At 49.7% G+C, this 19045-nt stretch overlaps 1 protein-coding gene across 1 annotated transcript; it reads right to left on the reverse strand.

The window, feature by feature from the left end:
* Positions 1-979: 979 nt before the first annotated feature.
* LOC136949022 (coiled-coil domain-containing protein 9B) lies at positions 980-17387 on the reverse strand. The gene is made up of 13 exons (XM_067243215.1): positions 17316-17387; positions 13928-14032; positions 13713-13817; positions 13318-13479; positions 12849-12986; positions 9186-9293; positions 7357-7526; positions 6021-6070; positions 5269-5319; positions 4990-5089; positions 3682-4355; positions 3196-3278; positions 980-2792 (listed from the first exon to the last, which is right to left on the reverse strand). Exons 1-13 carry the CDS (start codon positions 17325-17327, stop codon positions 2766-2768), a joined length of 1785 nt encoding a protein of 594 aa, XP_067099316.1. The 5' UTR covers positions 17328-17387; the 3' UTR covers positions 980-2765.
* Between the last annotated feature and the right edge of the window lie 1658 nt (positions 17388-19045).

The raw sequence follows: 19045 nt of genomic DNA on the forward strand, positions 1-19045 counted from the left end.
GCTGTGGTATGATATTCAGTATCTTTAGGAGGTAGCTTTAGTTTTGATTCAACAGTTTCTCACCTTCAAACCTTAGAAACTAAACCAAACTAATACCATGAGAAAAGAGTCAGAGGCCGTTGAGAAAAACTGAGTAGCAACCAAGTCTTGTGGTAGGTCACATCCCTCCGGGGCCTAAATGACAGAAGGCGGCCCTGGAGAACGCCTGTGGAAAGATAATTAAAAGAGCAACACCCTAGAGACTGCTAACAGTTGGGTTGGGAAGGAACAGTAGCCATCGCAACAGGCCTCCTGGGCTCATTTGGAACGATCTGGCTCTCTCATGCAGCCGGATGTACCTGGCTACTTGCCACTGTCCTGTCCTGCTACTCTTCGACCTTTACTTGGATTCCACAGCAGGTCACATCACGGAGAACCGTGCTAGTTTGCTGTCATGATTTTTTGCGAGAGTATATCAGTAGCGGTTTGTTGTTTCGTCCCGTTTACCCTTGCATGTTTTCCAGCTCGTTCACACACACGTGACGGCAGGAGCCACAGCTGCATGAGCACCGACCGTGACCCACCTGAGACTGAGAGAGACAAGAGTGAAAAAGAGTGGGGCAGAGAGGGAGGGAGACTTATGGGACATCGCCATGGCTACTCTCAGAACTTTAGGTCTTGGAAGCCGGGGAACCTCTTGGTCTAGCTGCTGTCTGACAGAGACAGGCTGGCCGGCTCGTCTCCCGTACAGTCTGGACTGTACTCTATGTACGGTATGAACGTAGATATGGGAAAGTTGCTGATATGCACAATCCATCACAAACAGCTTGTTCTCATCTCGTCTTTAGTAAAACGAGTAGATATATAAAGCCGACAGTGTGAGAATGGCCCCTTTCAGATAGTAGCGTCATTCCCTGGAATGTATGTTTTAACATACGGGACCATGAGATTTTACTGAGTACAAGAGTCAAACGCCACAAAAGACCCCCAAACTGTCTGAAACAGGAGCCTTTATTAGTGCACTGCATCACCATCCTCTACAACAGATCCTGGACATTTCAATACCAACAAACATTCCTCTGGAGTTCTGAATCTGTAAACAGCTCTATAGACATATAGGTCAAACTTGTGTGTGTGCACACAGGAACACACACTCACAAACACTTTCCTTTTGGATCGTTGGGTTGTCGGTGTGCATCCACAGGGAGCAGGTAGTGAGAGACACAGCAGATACCCAACCTAGCATTATTGTCAGTCAAACACTTTGTTTACTTTCAAGTGTGGTTAAGCAAAGTTGGGTGATGACGCACGTAGAACACCGTTCAGACAAACCTTGAATAAACAGATGAGCAGGGTACATGAAATGTAACTATGCTTTAAAGATGAAGACACACTGCAGGGAGTTACACCCAGGCATGACTGAAGCCAGGTCAACTCGTTTCCATCAACAAACAACATTCGAGATCAGGATCAGTTCTCCTTCAAATCGAATCCACATTATCTACTGTCTCTACTGTCCACTTCACAGTCCAGAATATTTAACAACATTGCATTGTGTGTCGTACACTTCTTCCAACAGCCAACATTCAGGAAAGTTCAACCTTCTTACTACCTACCTTGTCCAGTTCAACAATATCATAACTCGGGTTTTGCAATCTATGTGTATTTTTGTGTTTCTAACAGATCATGTCTTTGGCAGTTCAAAACCTGTGGAGATGAACTGCACGGCCTCTTCAGCATGACTGCAGCACTACTGAATACAAATGTAGACAAGGGGAGGAAAGTACTCTATTAACGTGTTATGGCTCTAAGTCATGGTTAAGTATGCTTAAAGTATAATCCAGACCTCTAATGATAGTTGTAATTTTCATTCTCTACTAACTTCACTATGCATAGAGTTCCTCTAACTTAAGTAATGTCATTTTGTAGTCACACAGAGACACATGAATTAAATCAACAAATGAAGTTAGTGAACACAATTCAAGTCATTCAAACCAAATACATTGTGGTGACCTTTTTATATATTTGAAACAATATTCAAGGCACAACTATGAGAAAAAAAAACAATCCCACTTTTCAAGTGGGAGAAAATGTATACACAGTATGGCTACTCCATATCATAATGCACTTGTATTGTGTTTTTTACAGTTAAAATAAAGATGTTCTGAAACTGTAAACTATTTGAATGAAAGGGTGAATACTGCATCAATCGATAGCTTATAAGTGCAAATGGAGCCCGTGATCTGACCTAAAGTAATCAACACAGAAGGCATAGAGTATTATCAGCATATAATGCTAATTACATACAATTATTTAAATGACCACTAAGGCAAAGTCAGGCACCTTGGATGTAGTTAGCTCAAGGCCAGGCGGTCCAAGTCAAACTGATTAGCTATCATGAACTGAACCTTCATTTACATCAACTTTAATGTTTGTAGAACCTTTAAATAAAACTTCAAATGTAAACAAAGACAGCCGTAGAGCTCATCAAAACTCTTACATCAAAGAATAAAGTGCTTGTAAGCCAAGTTCTTTTTTTTCTTTCTTTTTTTTTTTTAAGAAAGGAAAATGCTTTTAGTCATTTGTTATGACCCTATGCTCTAATCATTCTCGTCTAAAACATCAACCATCTTGGATTCTTCCAAACTCAAGTTTGAGTTATCTTTCTCAATTACAAATAAAGAGTGAATGGAAGCAGGTGCTTCATCTATTAAACGGCTTGTGGGAAATCCTCCAGGTTTAGTTTTCCTTCTGATACAGACTGAGATTTCAACATATCAAGTCCTTTAGACAATCCTTCCATGCTCTCTGGCCTGAAAAGAAAAAAATATACATATTACAGGTATAAATTGCGAATGTTTGTAATGGCTTAATCCACCACTTATAGCAGCGTTCTCTGGGAGCTGCAGTAGGTGTTCTCTCCTGGCTGAGCGCAGGTGGGTGGGAACACATTATCATACATACAGCAGGCGAGAAGATTAACAGGGACGGCTTCACTTGGCTATTTCTACGCCACTTGAAAAGCTGATGCTCGCTTCAGCAGTGAGTTATACTGTACCCTGGTCACAATCTAATAATGTACTGTATCTTACATCTGCAATGCAGAGGAATCCATCTCTTATCTGTCTCTCGTGCCCATGCATCCATCCATCACTTACTCATCCATCAATTACTCATCCATGCATCCTCCACCCTCTCATCCTCTCCTTAACTGACCTTATCAGTGCTGGTGGTGTGTGCTGGGTTCATCTCTCCTGACTCCAGGGTCAGAACAGACAGGCTGGAGTCTAGCAGCTCCTCTGTGTAGAAGAACCTGCTGTTAGTCACTGTGAACCCACATACCCTCCCTCCGTCCCACTGGGACACCTCCCATACCCTCCCTCCTCCCACTGGGACACCTCCCATACCCTCCCTCCTCCCACTGGGACACCTCCCATACCCTCCCTCCTCCCACTGGGACACCTCCCATACCCTCCCTCCTCCCACTGGGACACCTCCCATACCCTCCCTCCTCCCACTGGGACACCTCCCATACCCTCCCTCCTCCCACTGGGACACCTCCCATACCCTCCCTCCGTCCCACTGGGACACCTCCCATACCCTCCCTCCTCCCACTGGGACACCTACCATACCCTCCCTCCTCCCACTGGGACACCTCCCATACCCTCCCTCCATCCCACTGGGACACCTCCCATGACCTACCTGCCTTCCTGCCGCTGCTCTTGGCGTGCTCTACAGGCTGGGGAGAGACTTCCTGGGGAGAGACTTCCTGGGGAGAGACGTCCTGGGGAGGGCCACGGGCTCTCTCCTCCGTGGGGGAGCTGGGAGCAGGACTGCAGACATCGTCACAGTCTGTCTTGGGAGCCGTAGGAGGTTCAGGGGCTTTTGGCGGCTGTCCTTGCCCGACCAAAGAGCTCTGTGTCTGGGATTCTCCAGCAGGTCGCTCTGCTTGGTCCTGAGGGTCACCGGCTTCCTGGGTATCTGTGGGCTCCTCGTACTCATGTCTGGTGTTGCTAGGGGAGGTGTTGCTAGGGGAGGTGTTGTTGTGACGGGCCTCTTGGATGAGCTCGTCTGAAAAGCGAACTTTCTTTTCGGGGCTCTTATGAGACGCAGCCTCGGTCTCAGCTTCAGGAGCGCTGTCTGGGAGAGAGCTGGGGGGACCAGGCAGCTGCTCAACCCCAACCCCCTCCTCCTCCTCGCTGACCACATCCAGAAGAGGTGAAGACTCTGTTTTGAGGTCACCCTCTGTGACCCTTGGGGTCTCCGCTATGGGCTGGTCCCCTTCTGGGTCTCCCAGGGCGTCCAGTTCCTCCAGAAACTCTTCCAAGCTCGTCTGAGAAGCCCGTGAGAGACCCCCGTCCTCGTCAGCATCCCATCTGGAAGACATGTTTTAAGTCCACAAGAGCCAAAGAAATCCGCACTCTAGATAACATCTTGATCAGCAACAGAAAAGCCAAGTTTTGGGATCTACGACACGGTAAACAGTGCGTGCGTTCAGTACTAGAGAGGATGACTTTGGACGAAAGACGATGATGGAGTTGAGGAACTGAGAAAGAGCGTTTGTGGAAGGAGAACAGGAAGACATCCTATCATCCCTTAATACCAGCTGACAACAACTGCTGACAACATGGAGGTGATGATGGGGCAGTAAAGGCCCACAGCAGGGAAGGACATAAATACTGCATGAGGACAGACAGGATGGAGCTAGCCTCTCCTGGTACATCGGTAAGCGTGACAACCACTTGACAGATGTCTTATGGAACAAACAGAGCTTTTAAGAGGAAGTTTCCCATGTGACAAGACAAACAGGTTTGACGTGTGCTGTGTTCTGTCCCCGGAGCATCCCTGAGGGCCTGCAGCCAGACTAAACACTCCACTGAACTGGCAGGACAGCGAAGAGGCTCCATCAGTGCGTGTGCTTTACATCTCTCTGATGCATGTCTGCTGCCTCACCCTGGACTCTACATCTCTCTGATGCATGTCTGCTGCCTCACCCTGGACTCTACTGACCTTCTGGCGCGTCCAGTCAGACGATCTTTGCCCTTGGCCTTGCTGCCCACCACGGGAACCTTCTTGCCCCCCTCGTCTCCTTTGCCCCTTGTATGGTGGCCTGTGTGGGACACGTTTGAGGAGGAAAATCTTTGAACCACATGAACACTAGACAGACACTGACATCAGAGTACTTTCTACACCACTACGTGTCTGGAGACTACAGGCGACTGTTGCAATAAACTGTACAATATGGCACGGAAGGTTGTTCTGTACAGCCCTGAGCAGGAAATACCTCACCTCCAGAGTCAGCAACTGATTTGGGATAACCTTTCCTTGCACTCTTCCCACCTGGAAACCAAACACAGTATTAATAGAATATTGTCTGTAATCAACACATGTTTCTCTCTTATCTATGGAAGCAAATCAGTGACATTATGTTTTGAATTTTAGAAAAGGCATTGAATACTTAATATGGAAATTTAAACACCACCGAATTCATAGCATCAAAATATTTTTCGAGGAAAACCATACCTGAATTTGTTATGTTTTGAATTCACCTGTCAAATTTATTTTGATGTAAAAAAAAGAAAATCTGATCAAAAAACTAAAGGTTTGTAAATTCAGATGGCTCAAATTTGAATGATGAAATTCAGATTTAAAAAAATGGAGCCAAAAGAATTCTAATAAAAAGACATTCTGGTTGCTCAAATTCTAAAGCAAATATTCAGTTCTGAAAAAATTAAAGAAGAAAAAAATGTTGCTGAAAAGAATTCTGATTGCAACATCCGGAATACCAAGGATAGGTAAGGCAATCGTATCTGAATTTTTCAGCTCTATTTTTTTTTTAATTCATTTTTGTTTTCGAATTTCAGTAGTCTGAATTTAGTTTTATTTGAATTTTTGAAGATTTACATTTTTGTTAAATAATTTTTGAAGATTGAATTTGTTATACAATTTTAAGATTACATTTTTTGTTATACAATTTTTGGGACCTGAATTTTTTTTCGAATTTGTGCAAACTGAAATACAGATTATAACAAAAGTCTCACCTCTAGTTTGAGGCCCTCTGTCTCTCTCTCCAGGGGATTTATCTGAAAACCTTGAGGCAAAGGTTTAGTTTACAGAGCAAGGACGCCCCAATAAGCTGCTGAGAGAGAACTATAAACAGGCACAGTACAAGTTCTGGGCGACAGTCTGGTGTAGAATGTAAACATGCACATTCTTACCATAGTTAATGATGAGTCCATGGGTCTTAATGGTTGGGCACCTATCCTGTAACTTTACCACTAACCTTAGCATTAGCATTCCACTTAGCCTTAACAGTTAGCACTCCACTGGGTTCATTTAGCAGGACTGCCCACATTCATCAGCCTTGGAAATGTGTCATGACTGGTAGAGTGTGAGCCATTACTTCCTCCTCCTTACTTGAACATCGAGTCAAAACGAAATTTAGTCCACTATTCAGACTCAAGGGGCCATTTTAAACCCTTGCCAAAAAAGGCAAGGCATTTCACCCCTGAGTAAATATAGTCTCCCTTGTCCCTTTTAAGTTTCTCTGCTTGTTCTAAATAGCTTGTTTATTTATGTTGCTACTAGGCCGCTCTGGGCACTGCAGATGCAGCTGATAACCACCGAACTACAAAGACCACCGAACTACAAATACCACAGTGCTGCTTTCTTCTCTTTCTGGGTAGTGATGTATGAAAAGGTATTTTGGGGTGACACAATCTTAATTGTTTAAGTTGTAACACTGTTGATGCATCTCTTAAAAGCACATGTGATTTTTAGTTACCAGTACAATTGGCAGATGTGTATTAGTCTGCAACATTAATAACCAGTTGCGATATTATTCAATTTAGTGTGACAGTCTGCTAATGCTGTTTGTATCATGTGACTTGATCAGATCTAGTCTTGTGATGGTACAACAGTATCATGAGATTAGACATGGGTCCAAATGTAGTCTCTCTAAATCCCTACAACATTCTAAATCTGCATTGAGTTATTGAGAGCAGCCAATCATACTATACAAAGAAGAAAGTAAATCTATGAGATAACATTTTTATTCCTCCAGGCATTTTCGTTTCTGCTACAGTTTCTCTCAAACCTTCGTCACAGAATGGTTTTGGTTAAAGGAGTTAGTTGGGGTGAGATGCATGTAGGTTAAGTACAAGCTTAAAGAGACAGTTCAGCCCAAAATCAAAAATTTAGTGTAATATCTATTTATCCATTGAACTACACCCTCAAGTGTGCAAACAAATGTGAAAACATGCATTCGGCAAACCAAACAAACAACCATGCGCTAGCTGAAAGGGCCGACACTAGCAGAGCTGCTAGAGAAGCAGCCTGGTGTTAAACAGGAGGGCTGCGGTCGGGCTTCAAGCTTACATGTGATCCGTCTTGTCCAGGTCCCAGGCTCGCCTCCACTGGCCCTTGGCGTTTTTGTGGCGAGCAACTCTATCTCGGTCGATCTGCTCGCGCTCCTTCTTCCAGCGCAGGTACTCCTGCTGCTCCTCTCTGGAGAGGCTGAGCTCAGTCTGGCCCTGCAGCTCTGCATCCTGGGGAGACACAGTCACACGTTAGTCACACAGTGGGCGCTTTCATCCGCAGCGACGCACATAGTGCAAGTAGAATGTACAGCGGAAGATCAAGAATCGGAAGTGTGTATTTCTACAGTATTTCAGTGGTCAGAGTTGACTGAACGGTCTGTGTTTGCCCCCGTTTCCCTCAGGGGCCCGGCCCCTGGTGAAGCTGTAGAAGCAGCAGCCTGGAGAAGGGCCCGCAGCCGGCTCAGAGCTGCAGCATGACCTCTGGCGAGTAACAGGAAAACAGCCTCTCTCAACGGGAGCGGAAATCAATAAGACACTGAATTGATCTTTGCTAAATTTGTTTTGTTTTTTGCTAGGGGACATAAAGGACACAAACGCAGTGACGGAGAGAGAAGTAACAGCTCCAGAGAGGTAGAAGATGAGAAGGACACACGGATCTGACAGGTGTTGTTTTGCTCTGAGGTGCGAGCCAATCAGAGGCAGGTAAACATTTGGTGCTCCGACAGGCGGTCTCCAGGATGAGGGAGAGAGTGTTCGTCCCTCTGGTTGTCTCTCCTGCTAGGGGACACAGGGGTCCCGGGGGACGGTGGATGCTGCATGTTCCAACAGGCAGTCCCCTGCTGTCTCCGTTAGCCAGAGCGCTAATTAACACTTTCAATTTCCTGCCTCTACAGGGTCTCCCAGGGAGGGCGTCAGGGGCCAGGGAGCTGTTTGATTGTAGCTTTCAATTAGGGCCTGGCCTCCCTCAGGGAGGAGGGCAACACAGGGATTAGAAGGACTACGCCTGCTTCACAGCTTGTAACACTAGCAGGACTTGACGATGGAGATGAAGACCTGTACAAACGTGTCCAGTTGAGGATGTGGAAATACCACTTTGTGGGTGGGGGGACCAAATGAATGAAACCCCCCCCCCCCTCGAGCTCTTCTGCAGTTGGCGCGGGCCGGTTAGCACAGCCTAGGACCTGCAATCACCTCCTTATGCAACAGCATCCGGCTTCCACAGAGGAGAAACAGAGCGTTGCGTAACCTGCTGGCAGCGTTCTCCAGGGCGGGGCTGATAACCAGAGGAGGCAGCAGAGGAGGCAGAGGAGGAGGCAGCAGAGGCAGCAGAGGCAGCAGAGGAGGCAGCAGAGGAGGCAGCAGAGGATGCAGCAGAGGATGCAGCAGAGGAGGCAGCAGAGGATGCAGCAGAGGATGCAGCAGAGGATGCAGCAGAGGATGCAGCAGAGGCAGCAGAGGAGGCAGCAGAGGAGGCAGCAGAGGATGCAGCAGAGGATGCAGCAGAGGATGCAGCAGAGGCAGCAGAGGAGGCAGCAGAGGAGGCAGCAGAGGATGCAGCAGAGGAGGCAGCAGAGGAGGCAGCAGAGGAGGCAGCAGAGGCAGCAGAAGAGGCAGCTCTCGTCATGTGGTCTACACTCGCTCCACGTGAGAAGGTCTGGCCTGTTTACCTCTGCTGCTGCACTGTCCAGCCTGCGCCTGACCAGCACACCACCAGACCAGGAGGCCCTCACGGACACTGTCTGACACTGGGTTGTGTGTGTGGTTTGTGTGTGTGTGGTTTGTGTGTGTGTGGAGGAGAGTGACGTGTCGGATCATTCCCTCAGAGCCAGTGCAGTATCCCCCCTGTAAGAGGCATCAACATGTCTGGGTCCTGTAAGAGGCTCTTACCTGGTAGTACGGCTCACACTCCAACACACTATAACGCTCCTCTGTCTGCCTCTGGTCCTGCCTCTGGTCCTGCCTCTGGTCCTGCCTCTGGTCCTGCCTCACCTCATCCTGGGAGAGAGGGGGGGAGAGAGAGAGGAAGAGCAAGAAAGTGACACAGAGACAAAAAGAGAGATGACAGACAGAGATGATAGAAAGAGGACAGAGAGGTATCGAGTGAGAGGGAGGAAGAGAGAGGGAGAGACAAAAGGACAGAGAGAAGGAGAGGGGTAGAGAGGATGAGAGAGAAAGGGAGAGAGGTAGGGAGGATGAGAGAGAGGAGGGGAAGGGGGAGAGAAAGGGAGAGAGGTAGGGAGGATGAGAGAGAGGAGGGGAAGGGGGACAGAAAGAGAGATGACAGTTACATAATGCTTCCCATGTCTTTCAGCTGTTTATTAATCAATGAGGGACTATTACTCCTGAAGGTCCCAGTGCTGCCATTGTTATGGCTGCCATTAAACTGACAACAACGTATCCTGTGTACACCTGACAGGCTGACAGAACTACACTGCCCCCTGGTGGACACCTGACAGGCTGACAGAACTACACTGCCCCCTGGTGGACACCTGACAGGCTGACAGAACTACACTGCCCCCTGGTGGACACCTGACAGGCTGACAGAACTACACTGCCCCCTGGTGGACACCTGACAGGCTGACAGAACTACACTGCCCCCTGGTGGACACCTGACAGGCTGACAGAACTACACTGCCCCCTGGTGGACACCTGACAGGCTGACAGAACTACACTGCCCCCTGGTGTACACCTGACAGGCTGACAGAACTACACTGCCCCCTGGTGGACACCTGACAGGCTGACAGAACTACACTGCCCCCTGGTGGACACCTGACAGGCTGACAGAACTACACTGCCCCCTGGTGGACACCTGACAGGCTGACAGAACTACACTGCCCCCTGGTGGACACCTGACAGGCTGACAGAACTACACTGCCCCCTGGTGGACACCTGACAGGCTGACAGAACTACACTGCCCCCTGGTGGACACCTGACAGGCTGACAGAACTACACTGCCCCCTGGTGTACACCTGACAGGCTGACAGAACTACACTGCCCCCTGGTGGACACCTGACAGGCTGACAGAACTACACTGCCCCCTGGTGGACACCTGACAGGCTGACAGAACTACACTGCCCCCTGGTGGACACCTGACAGGCTGACAGAACTACACTGCCCCCTGGTGGACACCTGACAGGCTGACAGAACTACACTGCCCCCTGGTGGACACCTGACAGGCTGACAGAACTACACTGCCCCCTGGTGGACACCTGACAGGCTGACAGAACTACACTGCCCCCTGGTGGACACCTGACAGGCTGACAGAACTACACTGCCCCCTGGTGGACACCTGACAGGCTGACAGAACTACACTGCCCCCTGGTGGACACCTGACAGGCTGACAGAACTACACTGCCCCCTGGTGGACAAACACTCTACAACGGGAGGGATTTTGTGTTTGAAGAAATATTCAATTCAGTTCGACATAATGCGTTCACCCGTGTGAATGTGTCTGGGTGATTCATGCTGCCATTAGCAGACGTCTCCAGGACAGAGGGAGGGTGAGGACTGCTGGAATGAGTCTGGCTGTCTCAGGAGGAGAGATTTAAGACATCCACAGACTTCATTTGTTCCTCCCTCCCAGAGCACAGACAAAACACAGCTCTCATTCGCTCACCCAGGCCCTCGTTTTCTCTCTCCATCTCTCTCTCACACTCTCTCACACACTCCCTCTCTCACTCCGTCACTCTCCCTCCTTTGTCTCTCTCTCTCTCCCTCAGTCCCTCTCTCTCTCACGCTCTCTCTCACTCTCTCACTCCTTTCTCTCTCACTCCCCCTCTCTCTCTCCCCCTCTCCTCCATCACCTGTCTGGCACATTGCAGCTCTGTCCGCTTGGCAGCATGATGAGCCACATTCACAACCACATTTGTATAAAAAAAAACGTGTGAATGTTAATTAGATTAAATCATTCTTTTCATGATGGTGGGAAAACAAGGAGGAAACATGATGCAAACAGAAGGTCTGCAGGAGAGAAGGGTCCCTGTTCCCCTCCTCCCCCCCCCTCCCCCTCTCCCGCTCCCCCCCCCCTCTCCCTCCCCCTCCCCCTCTCCCTCCCCCTCTCCCTCCCCCGCTCCCCCCCCCTCTCCCTCCCCCTCCCCCTCTCCCTCCCTCTCTCCTTATCTGGTCCTCTCTCCACACAGCAGACACACCAGACAGACCCTCCCTGATCCCTCCATGTCAGACAGCTCCAGAGCAGGGCCAGCCCACTCCTAGTCCCCACCCTCATCCTCAGATCCCGGTCAGGGCCCCATCCTTCAGTGAGCCCACTAGGCCGTGCCCTGGGTATGGAAGGCCCACGTGTCCAAGCTGCAGTGATAAGCTCTCATTCCAGCTTGTGTTCGACTATGGACGCACATTTAATGCTGAAGAGTAAGGCACTATCTGATTTAGTTATTTGCGTTACACAGTTTCTGAATAGAATCATGGAAACAGGAACAGGACTGTCCTGGAAGTGACACTATGACATCGTCATGGCTAAACTTACCACAACCCCAACACTGACTGAGTCCCTGTGATGGACCATAGGGCTGACCCAAATATAGGCTAGAAATAGTGTTCATGATGTCACTGCTACCATATTACATCAGTGGGCTGGGGACTGTGGGAGGCTAGCCTAGCACATACATGCAGACTCCAAGATTGTTACACAGACTCTGCTATGCACACATGCACACACACACACACACACAGACAACTCTGTAACCCTATTTTCACCCAAACCCCACCCCCCTCCCTCCACAGGACCAGAGGATCAGCTGTTCATGGTGTGTGTCAGCAAGTTGATAGGAGAGCGTGTGTGTGTGTCCACGAGTGTGATTGTGTGTGAGTGTGTGTCCACTGGTGTGTGTGTCTGATTGTGTGTGAGTGTGTGTCCACTGGTGTGTGTGTGTGTCCACTGGTGTGTGTGTGAGTGTGTGTGTGAATGTGTGTCCACTGGTGTGTGTTTGAGTGAGTGTGTGTGGCCTGTACTCATGCAGGCGTGTGGCCTGTACTCATGCAGGCGTGTGGCCTGTACTCATGCAGGCGTGTGGCCTGTACTCATGCAGGCGTGTGGCCTGTACTCATGCAGGCGTGTGGCCTGTACTCATGCAGGCGTGTGGCCTGTACTCATGCAGGCGTGTGGCCTGTACTCATGCAGGCGTGTGGCCTGTACTCATGCAGGCGTGTGGCCTGTACTCATGCAGGCGTGTGTATGACTGTTTCACCTGCACATCTATAACACAACATTCCACAGATAGTAAATCAATCCATCAGTTTGTATCTATCTGATGCAGACCAGGATCCCAGTGTGCTCTACTAGGAGCTGTTCCAGCCACTCCTCCCCTCCAGTCTAGACAGACCCCAGACACACCCCCCTGTCAACCCAAACCCCCTCCCCTTCCCACCCCCACCCCCCTCCCCTTCAGGCTTTGTGCTTCATCACAGGAGGAGGGGGGAAGGGAGGGGCCAGTCCTCCAGAGACAGCTCTCCCAAGACACGTCAGCAGACAGGTGTTGGTTGTTAGGCAACCACACGGCAAGGTGTGTGTGTGTCTGGGGGGGGGGGGCTCACCTGCGATCCTGTCTCCCCCCCGTAGGGGGGCCTGGCTCTGCCCTCAAAGGCTGCCCGTGGGGGCCTGTCCTCCAGGGGGTGGTTGTGGGGGGCTGGCCCCCTCCTGGTCATCCTCTCACTCACCACCCGCTTCACCCCCTGAGGGCAACAGACACAAACACACAACGGGCCTCACAGCTACACCACAACACCAGAGATGGGAGTAACTAAGTACAAATACTTTTTCTGGTATCAATACTTACTACACTATTTATGTTATCTATTTATAATTACTTTCACTCCTGAAATTGTTTACACAAATATTGAAATAATATTTTTTTTAAAAGGTTAGAAACAAATTTAGAAAAAGTTGAAAAAATATATTTGTTTTCAATCACTCACATGGTCTGCACACATGCTGCAAAGTTCATCCAGATATAAGGTACAAGTGGTCCACAAATGCAGGCTGACCACGGTGAGTGTTCTCTACCTTGGTGTGGTTCCCTGCCATGGTGACCAGCAGCTGCCTCGACCTGGCTCGCCCCGCACCCGGGGGACAGCCCTCCCCACACAGCCCAGTCCCAGCCCGGGTCACCACCACACGGGGCTCCTGGAACACAGGCCCAGCCCGGGTCACCACCACACGGGGCTCCTGGAACACAGGCCCAGCCCGGGTCAACAGGACATCCTGACAGGGGCCTAGCTCGCTAGCCTGCTAGCGTCACAGCACGGGAACACACACAGCCAGCTAGCTAGCTAGTTAAAGCACTAGAACACACCAAGCTACCCAGCTAGCTACAACACTTGTACACACACACACACGGCCAGCTAGCTTGCTACAGCACTGGAACATACACAGCTAGCCAGAATCTACGCATCTCTCACAGTGGTGGAATTGTTAATGGTGATGGTCAGGTCGTCCGCTTTGCCCTTCCGGTTCTGCAGGGCTTTCCCTTCCTCCTCCGCCTTCTTCTTATCCTCCTCCACTTCCTGTAAGGGACACAGAGAGGACGACACCTCCGATGAACAACAGCTGATGGTGACGACCTTAGCATGGAGGAGTCAGTGTGGTGGTGCTGGAGGTGGAAAGCTCTGCCCACCTGGTACCTCCTCATGAGGGCCTGGTTCTTCTGGCGCAGGGCCTCGATCTTCTTGTCCAGCTCCTTGTCTCTCTGCTCCCTCTTGGGCAGCATTTCGCTGGGGCTCTGGGTGGAAGGGGACAGTGCTGTCTTCATGAGGACCGCAGAGGGCGCAGGCATCACCTGCACTGACACACTGTCTTTTGGTCTCTCTCTCTCACTCTCACTCTCACTCTCACTCACACACTCTCACACACTCACACACTCACACACTCACACACTCACACACTCACACACTCACACACTCACACACTCACACACTCACACACTCACACACTCACACACTCACACACACACACAGATGGACAGTTCATTACAGGGGTCAGTTACCCAGCAGGAATCTTAAGTGCAGACTATCTTAAACATCCTAACACCGTCAGCTGAAGTCTTCCTCACACGACCAGAGGCCCCCTCCTCTCCCCGCGTGGCTTCAGACCGCTACAGGGACAATCTGCAGTGTCACTGATCCTGAAGAACAACTCAATCCATGGACACAAAGCACCCATCTAATGCTGTCAGCTGGAAGGATCGATGGAGATCTGGTAACAGTGACGGAGCGTGTTCAGGCCCAACACAGCCACGGTAGTAGTAACTTGAAGCCCTGTTACAGGAATCTAAAGCAGCTACATGGCTCTTATGGAGACTAAGACATACTTTCTGACATGCTTTCTCTGAGCTCATCACCTGGGCAGATGGTTCTGGGAAGTGTAGTTTGTGTAGTTTCTTTGAACAGCTTGAGAGAGGGCTGAAGAACACATGACTGACAGGGCAATAGTAGCAGCAGTATTACTAGGTATTCCACTCACATGTATTTATTTCTTTATACCAGCAGTGTCGCAGAAGGCTTCAAATATGCCCACATAGAACTGCACCTAAACCACCCATACACCCTCAAAGACCCGTTACTGATCCTTTACTGATCCCTGAGGGGGAAATGTGACATTGCAGGAGGCAAGAAGAGGAAATACGAAATAAGAATAAAAGCAGGTTACAGTAACAGATTCTAAATATGCAAGAGGTGACCCTTTGCAGCAGCCAATGGCAGAGGGCAGCTTCTACACCTCGGCCTTTAGCTCAGATGACCGGCGACCGCAGAAGGAGAGAGCCAAGCAGCTCAAAAGCCAAGCAGCTCAAAAGCCCAGCTCACAGCAACTCGTTATTCCCTGCGCTCAAAAGGATCTTGGCCTTACAGGATTGATGTCATGTGTCATGTTGGTAACTGATCAGATTAGGCCGGTAAAGTGCCCACACCCAATCATCTAAAACAGCCTTTCCCATCCCTGGTCCTCGGGACCCACTGCCCTGCATTTTTTGCACTGCACACACCTGATTCAAATGAATGGGTCATTATCAAGCTCAGCAGAAGCCTGGTAACGACCCGTTTATTTGAATCAGGTGTGTTGCAAGAGGGAAACATCTCAACCATGCAGGGCAGTGTGTCCTGAGGACCAGGATTAGGAAAGGCTGATCTAAAACACAATTTAGCTTTTCTACTGGAGCCTTCAGAATGCACAGAATGGGTTGCGCCCCGTGGGCCAGTGCTGGGTTTGTGCTGAGCTAGCTTCAGCGCTACGAAAGACGACCCGACTGCCACCATACAGCCTCTGGAAGGCACTTTGAAATAAACATGCCTCAAGCTATTGATGTAGCACAGAAAAACACCACTTCCTGTTCAGGAGAAATGACCCAGCCATGCCCCCCCCCCGTCTGGGACACACTAAAGCCCATCTCCCCCCCTCTCCCTGCTATGCTGCCGTCACAAACCACCACTATCGGAGTAACCTTGAGACTGAACAATACAAACACTAAAACAAGGGCCCAGGACACAGGATGTTGAATATTTAACCTGCTAGAATAAAACATTTTCTATTTAATTAAGACTGAAAGCCTGGTCAGCCTTGAAAAGAGGCTACCCTGACGAGGAGGTCAACATTCTGCATGTGGCGATAGCTGCCCCCTGTCTGCCTGCCTATCTGCCTGTCTATCTGCCTGCCTGTCTATCTGCCTATCTATCTGCCTGTCTTTCTGCCTATCTATCTGCCTGTCTGTTTGCTAGGTACCCGCCGTCGCCACAGTGATGACAAAAGAGAACCCTCTCAGCTCCATGTGACATTCCGTGCAGCGCCGAACAATGAGTCACAGCAACCGGGCCAGGATGCCATTCTTCTTCTGGGGTTTTCCACCTCCGCCGCGTCGCCATCGCTGCCCACACAGACTAGCTGCAGGTCTCATAGCGCGGCCGGCAGGGGGGAGAAGAGCGGACTCACTTCAACTCAGATGCATCCACTTTCCTCTCTTATTTTTAAGGATATGTCAGTATTGTACTAATCTAAAACACCATTTGATACCTGACACCAATTAGAAATGTGTAAGCCTTTTACAGTTCCAAAACGAACATCAAAACATTCAGGTAAATCTTTCTACCATTCATCAAAACCACTATCTCGGGACACTGAGTAATGAGAAGCAGTCAGCAGCACACAGTGCAGGAACCAGCAGAGCAAAGACTGCTCAACTCAAATCGTGTTTCTGAAGCCTGTGGAGCCAGTGAGAAGTTAGCTTACAGCTCCTGGTCGCCAGGGTTTCCAAACACAACAGACCCTGACGACACACAGGGGGACAGGAGCAAGGCAGAGACTGGCTGCTGGACGGCACCAGCGCCTCACTGCAGGGAGAGCAGAGCAGCCAGCCCCTCACTGCAGGGAGACCAGAGCAGCCAGCCCCTCGGAGAGACGACCACACTGCAGAGAGGAAGTGGTCATGGAGGACAGGAAGCCTCCGGAATAAGAGAGTGCACCTTCCAGTCCTGCTTGTTAGCAAGGGAGCAGGTCCTGAGCAACTGTGTTTCATAAACACACACACACACACTGACACTCCGATGCACACACACACACACACACACACACACACTGACACTCCGATGCACACACACACACACACTGACACTCCGATGCACACACACACACACACACTGACACTCCGATGCACACACACACACACTGACACTCCGATGCACACACACAAGCATCGGCATCGGACGGTGCCCATGGCGAGGCGTGGAGGCCCACTGGGCCGAGGCTGGCTGGACTCCCTCCCTGGCCACCGACCGGAGGCTGGGGACAGCCTGGGCAGTGGCCACTCACTCCACTAACTAAGGCACTGCGTTGGTAACAGCTACAACCTCGGCTAAATACTAAAACAGGATAGGAAGCCCGCACGGGGGGGGGGGGGGGGGGGGGGGGAGACAGAGAAAGACAGAGCGAGATAGTCCAAAAGCTAGAGAGAAATGGAGAGAGCGCGTGGGAGAAGGGGAGAGAGAGAGAGAAAGAGAGAGAGAGGACACACTTACGGCTCTGTCCATGTCAGCGGTAGAAGCTGGGCTCAGTCCAAATGCGAGGCGGCTGGGGCAGCAGAGGCAGCAGGCTGGGGTCCACGATCATGCCTTGATTACAATGAGCCAAGTTGGGCTGAACGCCAACACGTCTAACAAACGCTCTGAGCCCCCCCGCCCCCCCTTTAACGGATTTCACGGCAGCCACCCGCCAGCTCGCTCACTCTCGATCTCTCTCCCTTCGTCCCTCCCACTCTCTCGGACACATACTGTCTCTCCTTCCCTCCTCACTCTCCCTCTCTCCCTCCCTCTCTCTCTCTGGGGCACTTGCTCTCAGATAAAATTACCCTTCACACCCCCCTCTCCCCCTCCCTGTTCCTCTGCTCCGAACATGCTGGTTAAATGCTGCCCCCTCCCCACTAACACTCCCTCCCCTCTGGATTTAAAGGGAAACAGGAGAATGTCCACAGATAGCTCTGCCTTCATACGGTAAACAAACAGACCCTAAGACACTCATGAATTGAACCCAGCCCGTTTGTGTTTCGCCTCAAAGACGTACACAAACACGTTTCCCAAAACGAGGTTCCTGTCTCCTTACTGCTGGCCTCCTGCCCTCTCAGTAGCAGCTGGTTTGCCTGACAAGCTGCCCTGTCTGAATGTGAACATCCAGTGTACTATTAGGGGGCTCCCATTGAGAGGGGGAGAGAGAGGGAGGGAGAGAGAGGGAGGGAGAGAGAGGGAGGGAGAGAGAGAGGTTAAGTTTAGGGAGGGGGTGGGGCTGTCTGCAGGATTTCCCACGATTCCTCATGCAGGGTGTCTAGCCTAGGAATAAATGATATGCACCAGGCAGACAAATGCCAGACTGCTGAAGGAGGCAGCAGGGAAGTCAAGTTGCTCTCAGTGGCTGGACACTGGTGTTCCCAGAGTGCTTGAGAAACAGACAGCATCTTTGATAAGAGTATTAGGTTATCAGTCACAGCCTACTGCTTTAGCTAGAACAGAGAGTGCCACAAAGAATACGTTTCTTAAGGATTACTGTGTTAACAAACTAGATATTGCCTTACACGTGATAGCCTACTTCAGGGGTATGCACAGAAAATACAGGAATGTGACAAATACATTATTTTAAACAACTGCTTTCTGATGTAACATGTAAGGACCGTTAGCAACAACAAAAAAATCACCTATAGAAAATCCAAATGATAGTTTTTCACTGTATTAAACAATGTTATTATGAGTTATGGCTCTGATACAGATCAAATAAAAATGTGCTAGAATCAAAATAGTTCTGATATTTTTTTAATCGAAATTGAAGTCTGCTGTGCCCGTGATGCTCGTGTCCGCCATGCAGTCGGTGATTATAGTCGGTAGTTGATTTTGTGTTAACTTAATTTAACTTTGTTTGAGTTTGTGAACATGAGCAAACCCGTTTCAGAAAGTCCTACTATTGCGCTTCATGGTTTCAGTAAACGTGTTAATTCATAAAAATAACAAAATAGGCATACACTTATTTCTACTGAATGTATAGTCGGCATATCCAATTAATATTGTCTTGCCGTTAGTTTGCAAGCCAGGGTAGAATAGTTTGAGACGGCTTCTAAGAGATTAAATGCTGGTTAAAACTGGGTATTTTGGATTCAACATTTAGGTTGGAATCTATTTGACTAGCCTACCTAACACCTTGCTAGCCTACCTTGCACCTTGCTAGCCTACCTTGCACCTTGCTAGCCTACCTTGCAACACTGCAG

Source organism: Osmerus mordax, chromosome 9 (assembly GCF_038355195.1).
Source record: "Osmerus mordax isolate fOsmMor3 chromosome 9, fOsmMor3.pri, whole genome shotgun sequence".
Taxonomy (NCBI): domain Eukaryota; kingdom Metazoa; phylum Chordata; class Actinopteri; order Osmeriformes; family Osmeridae; genus Osmerus; species Osmerus mordax.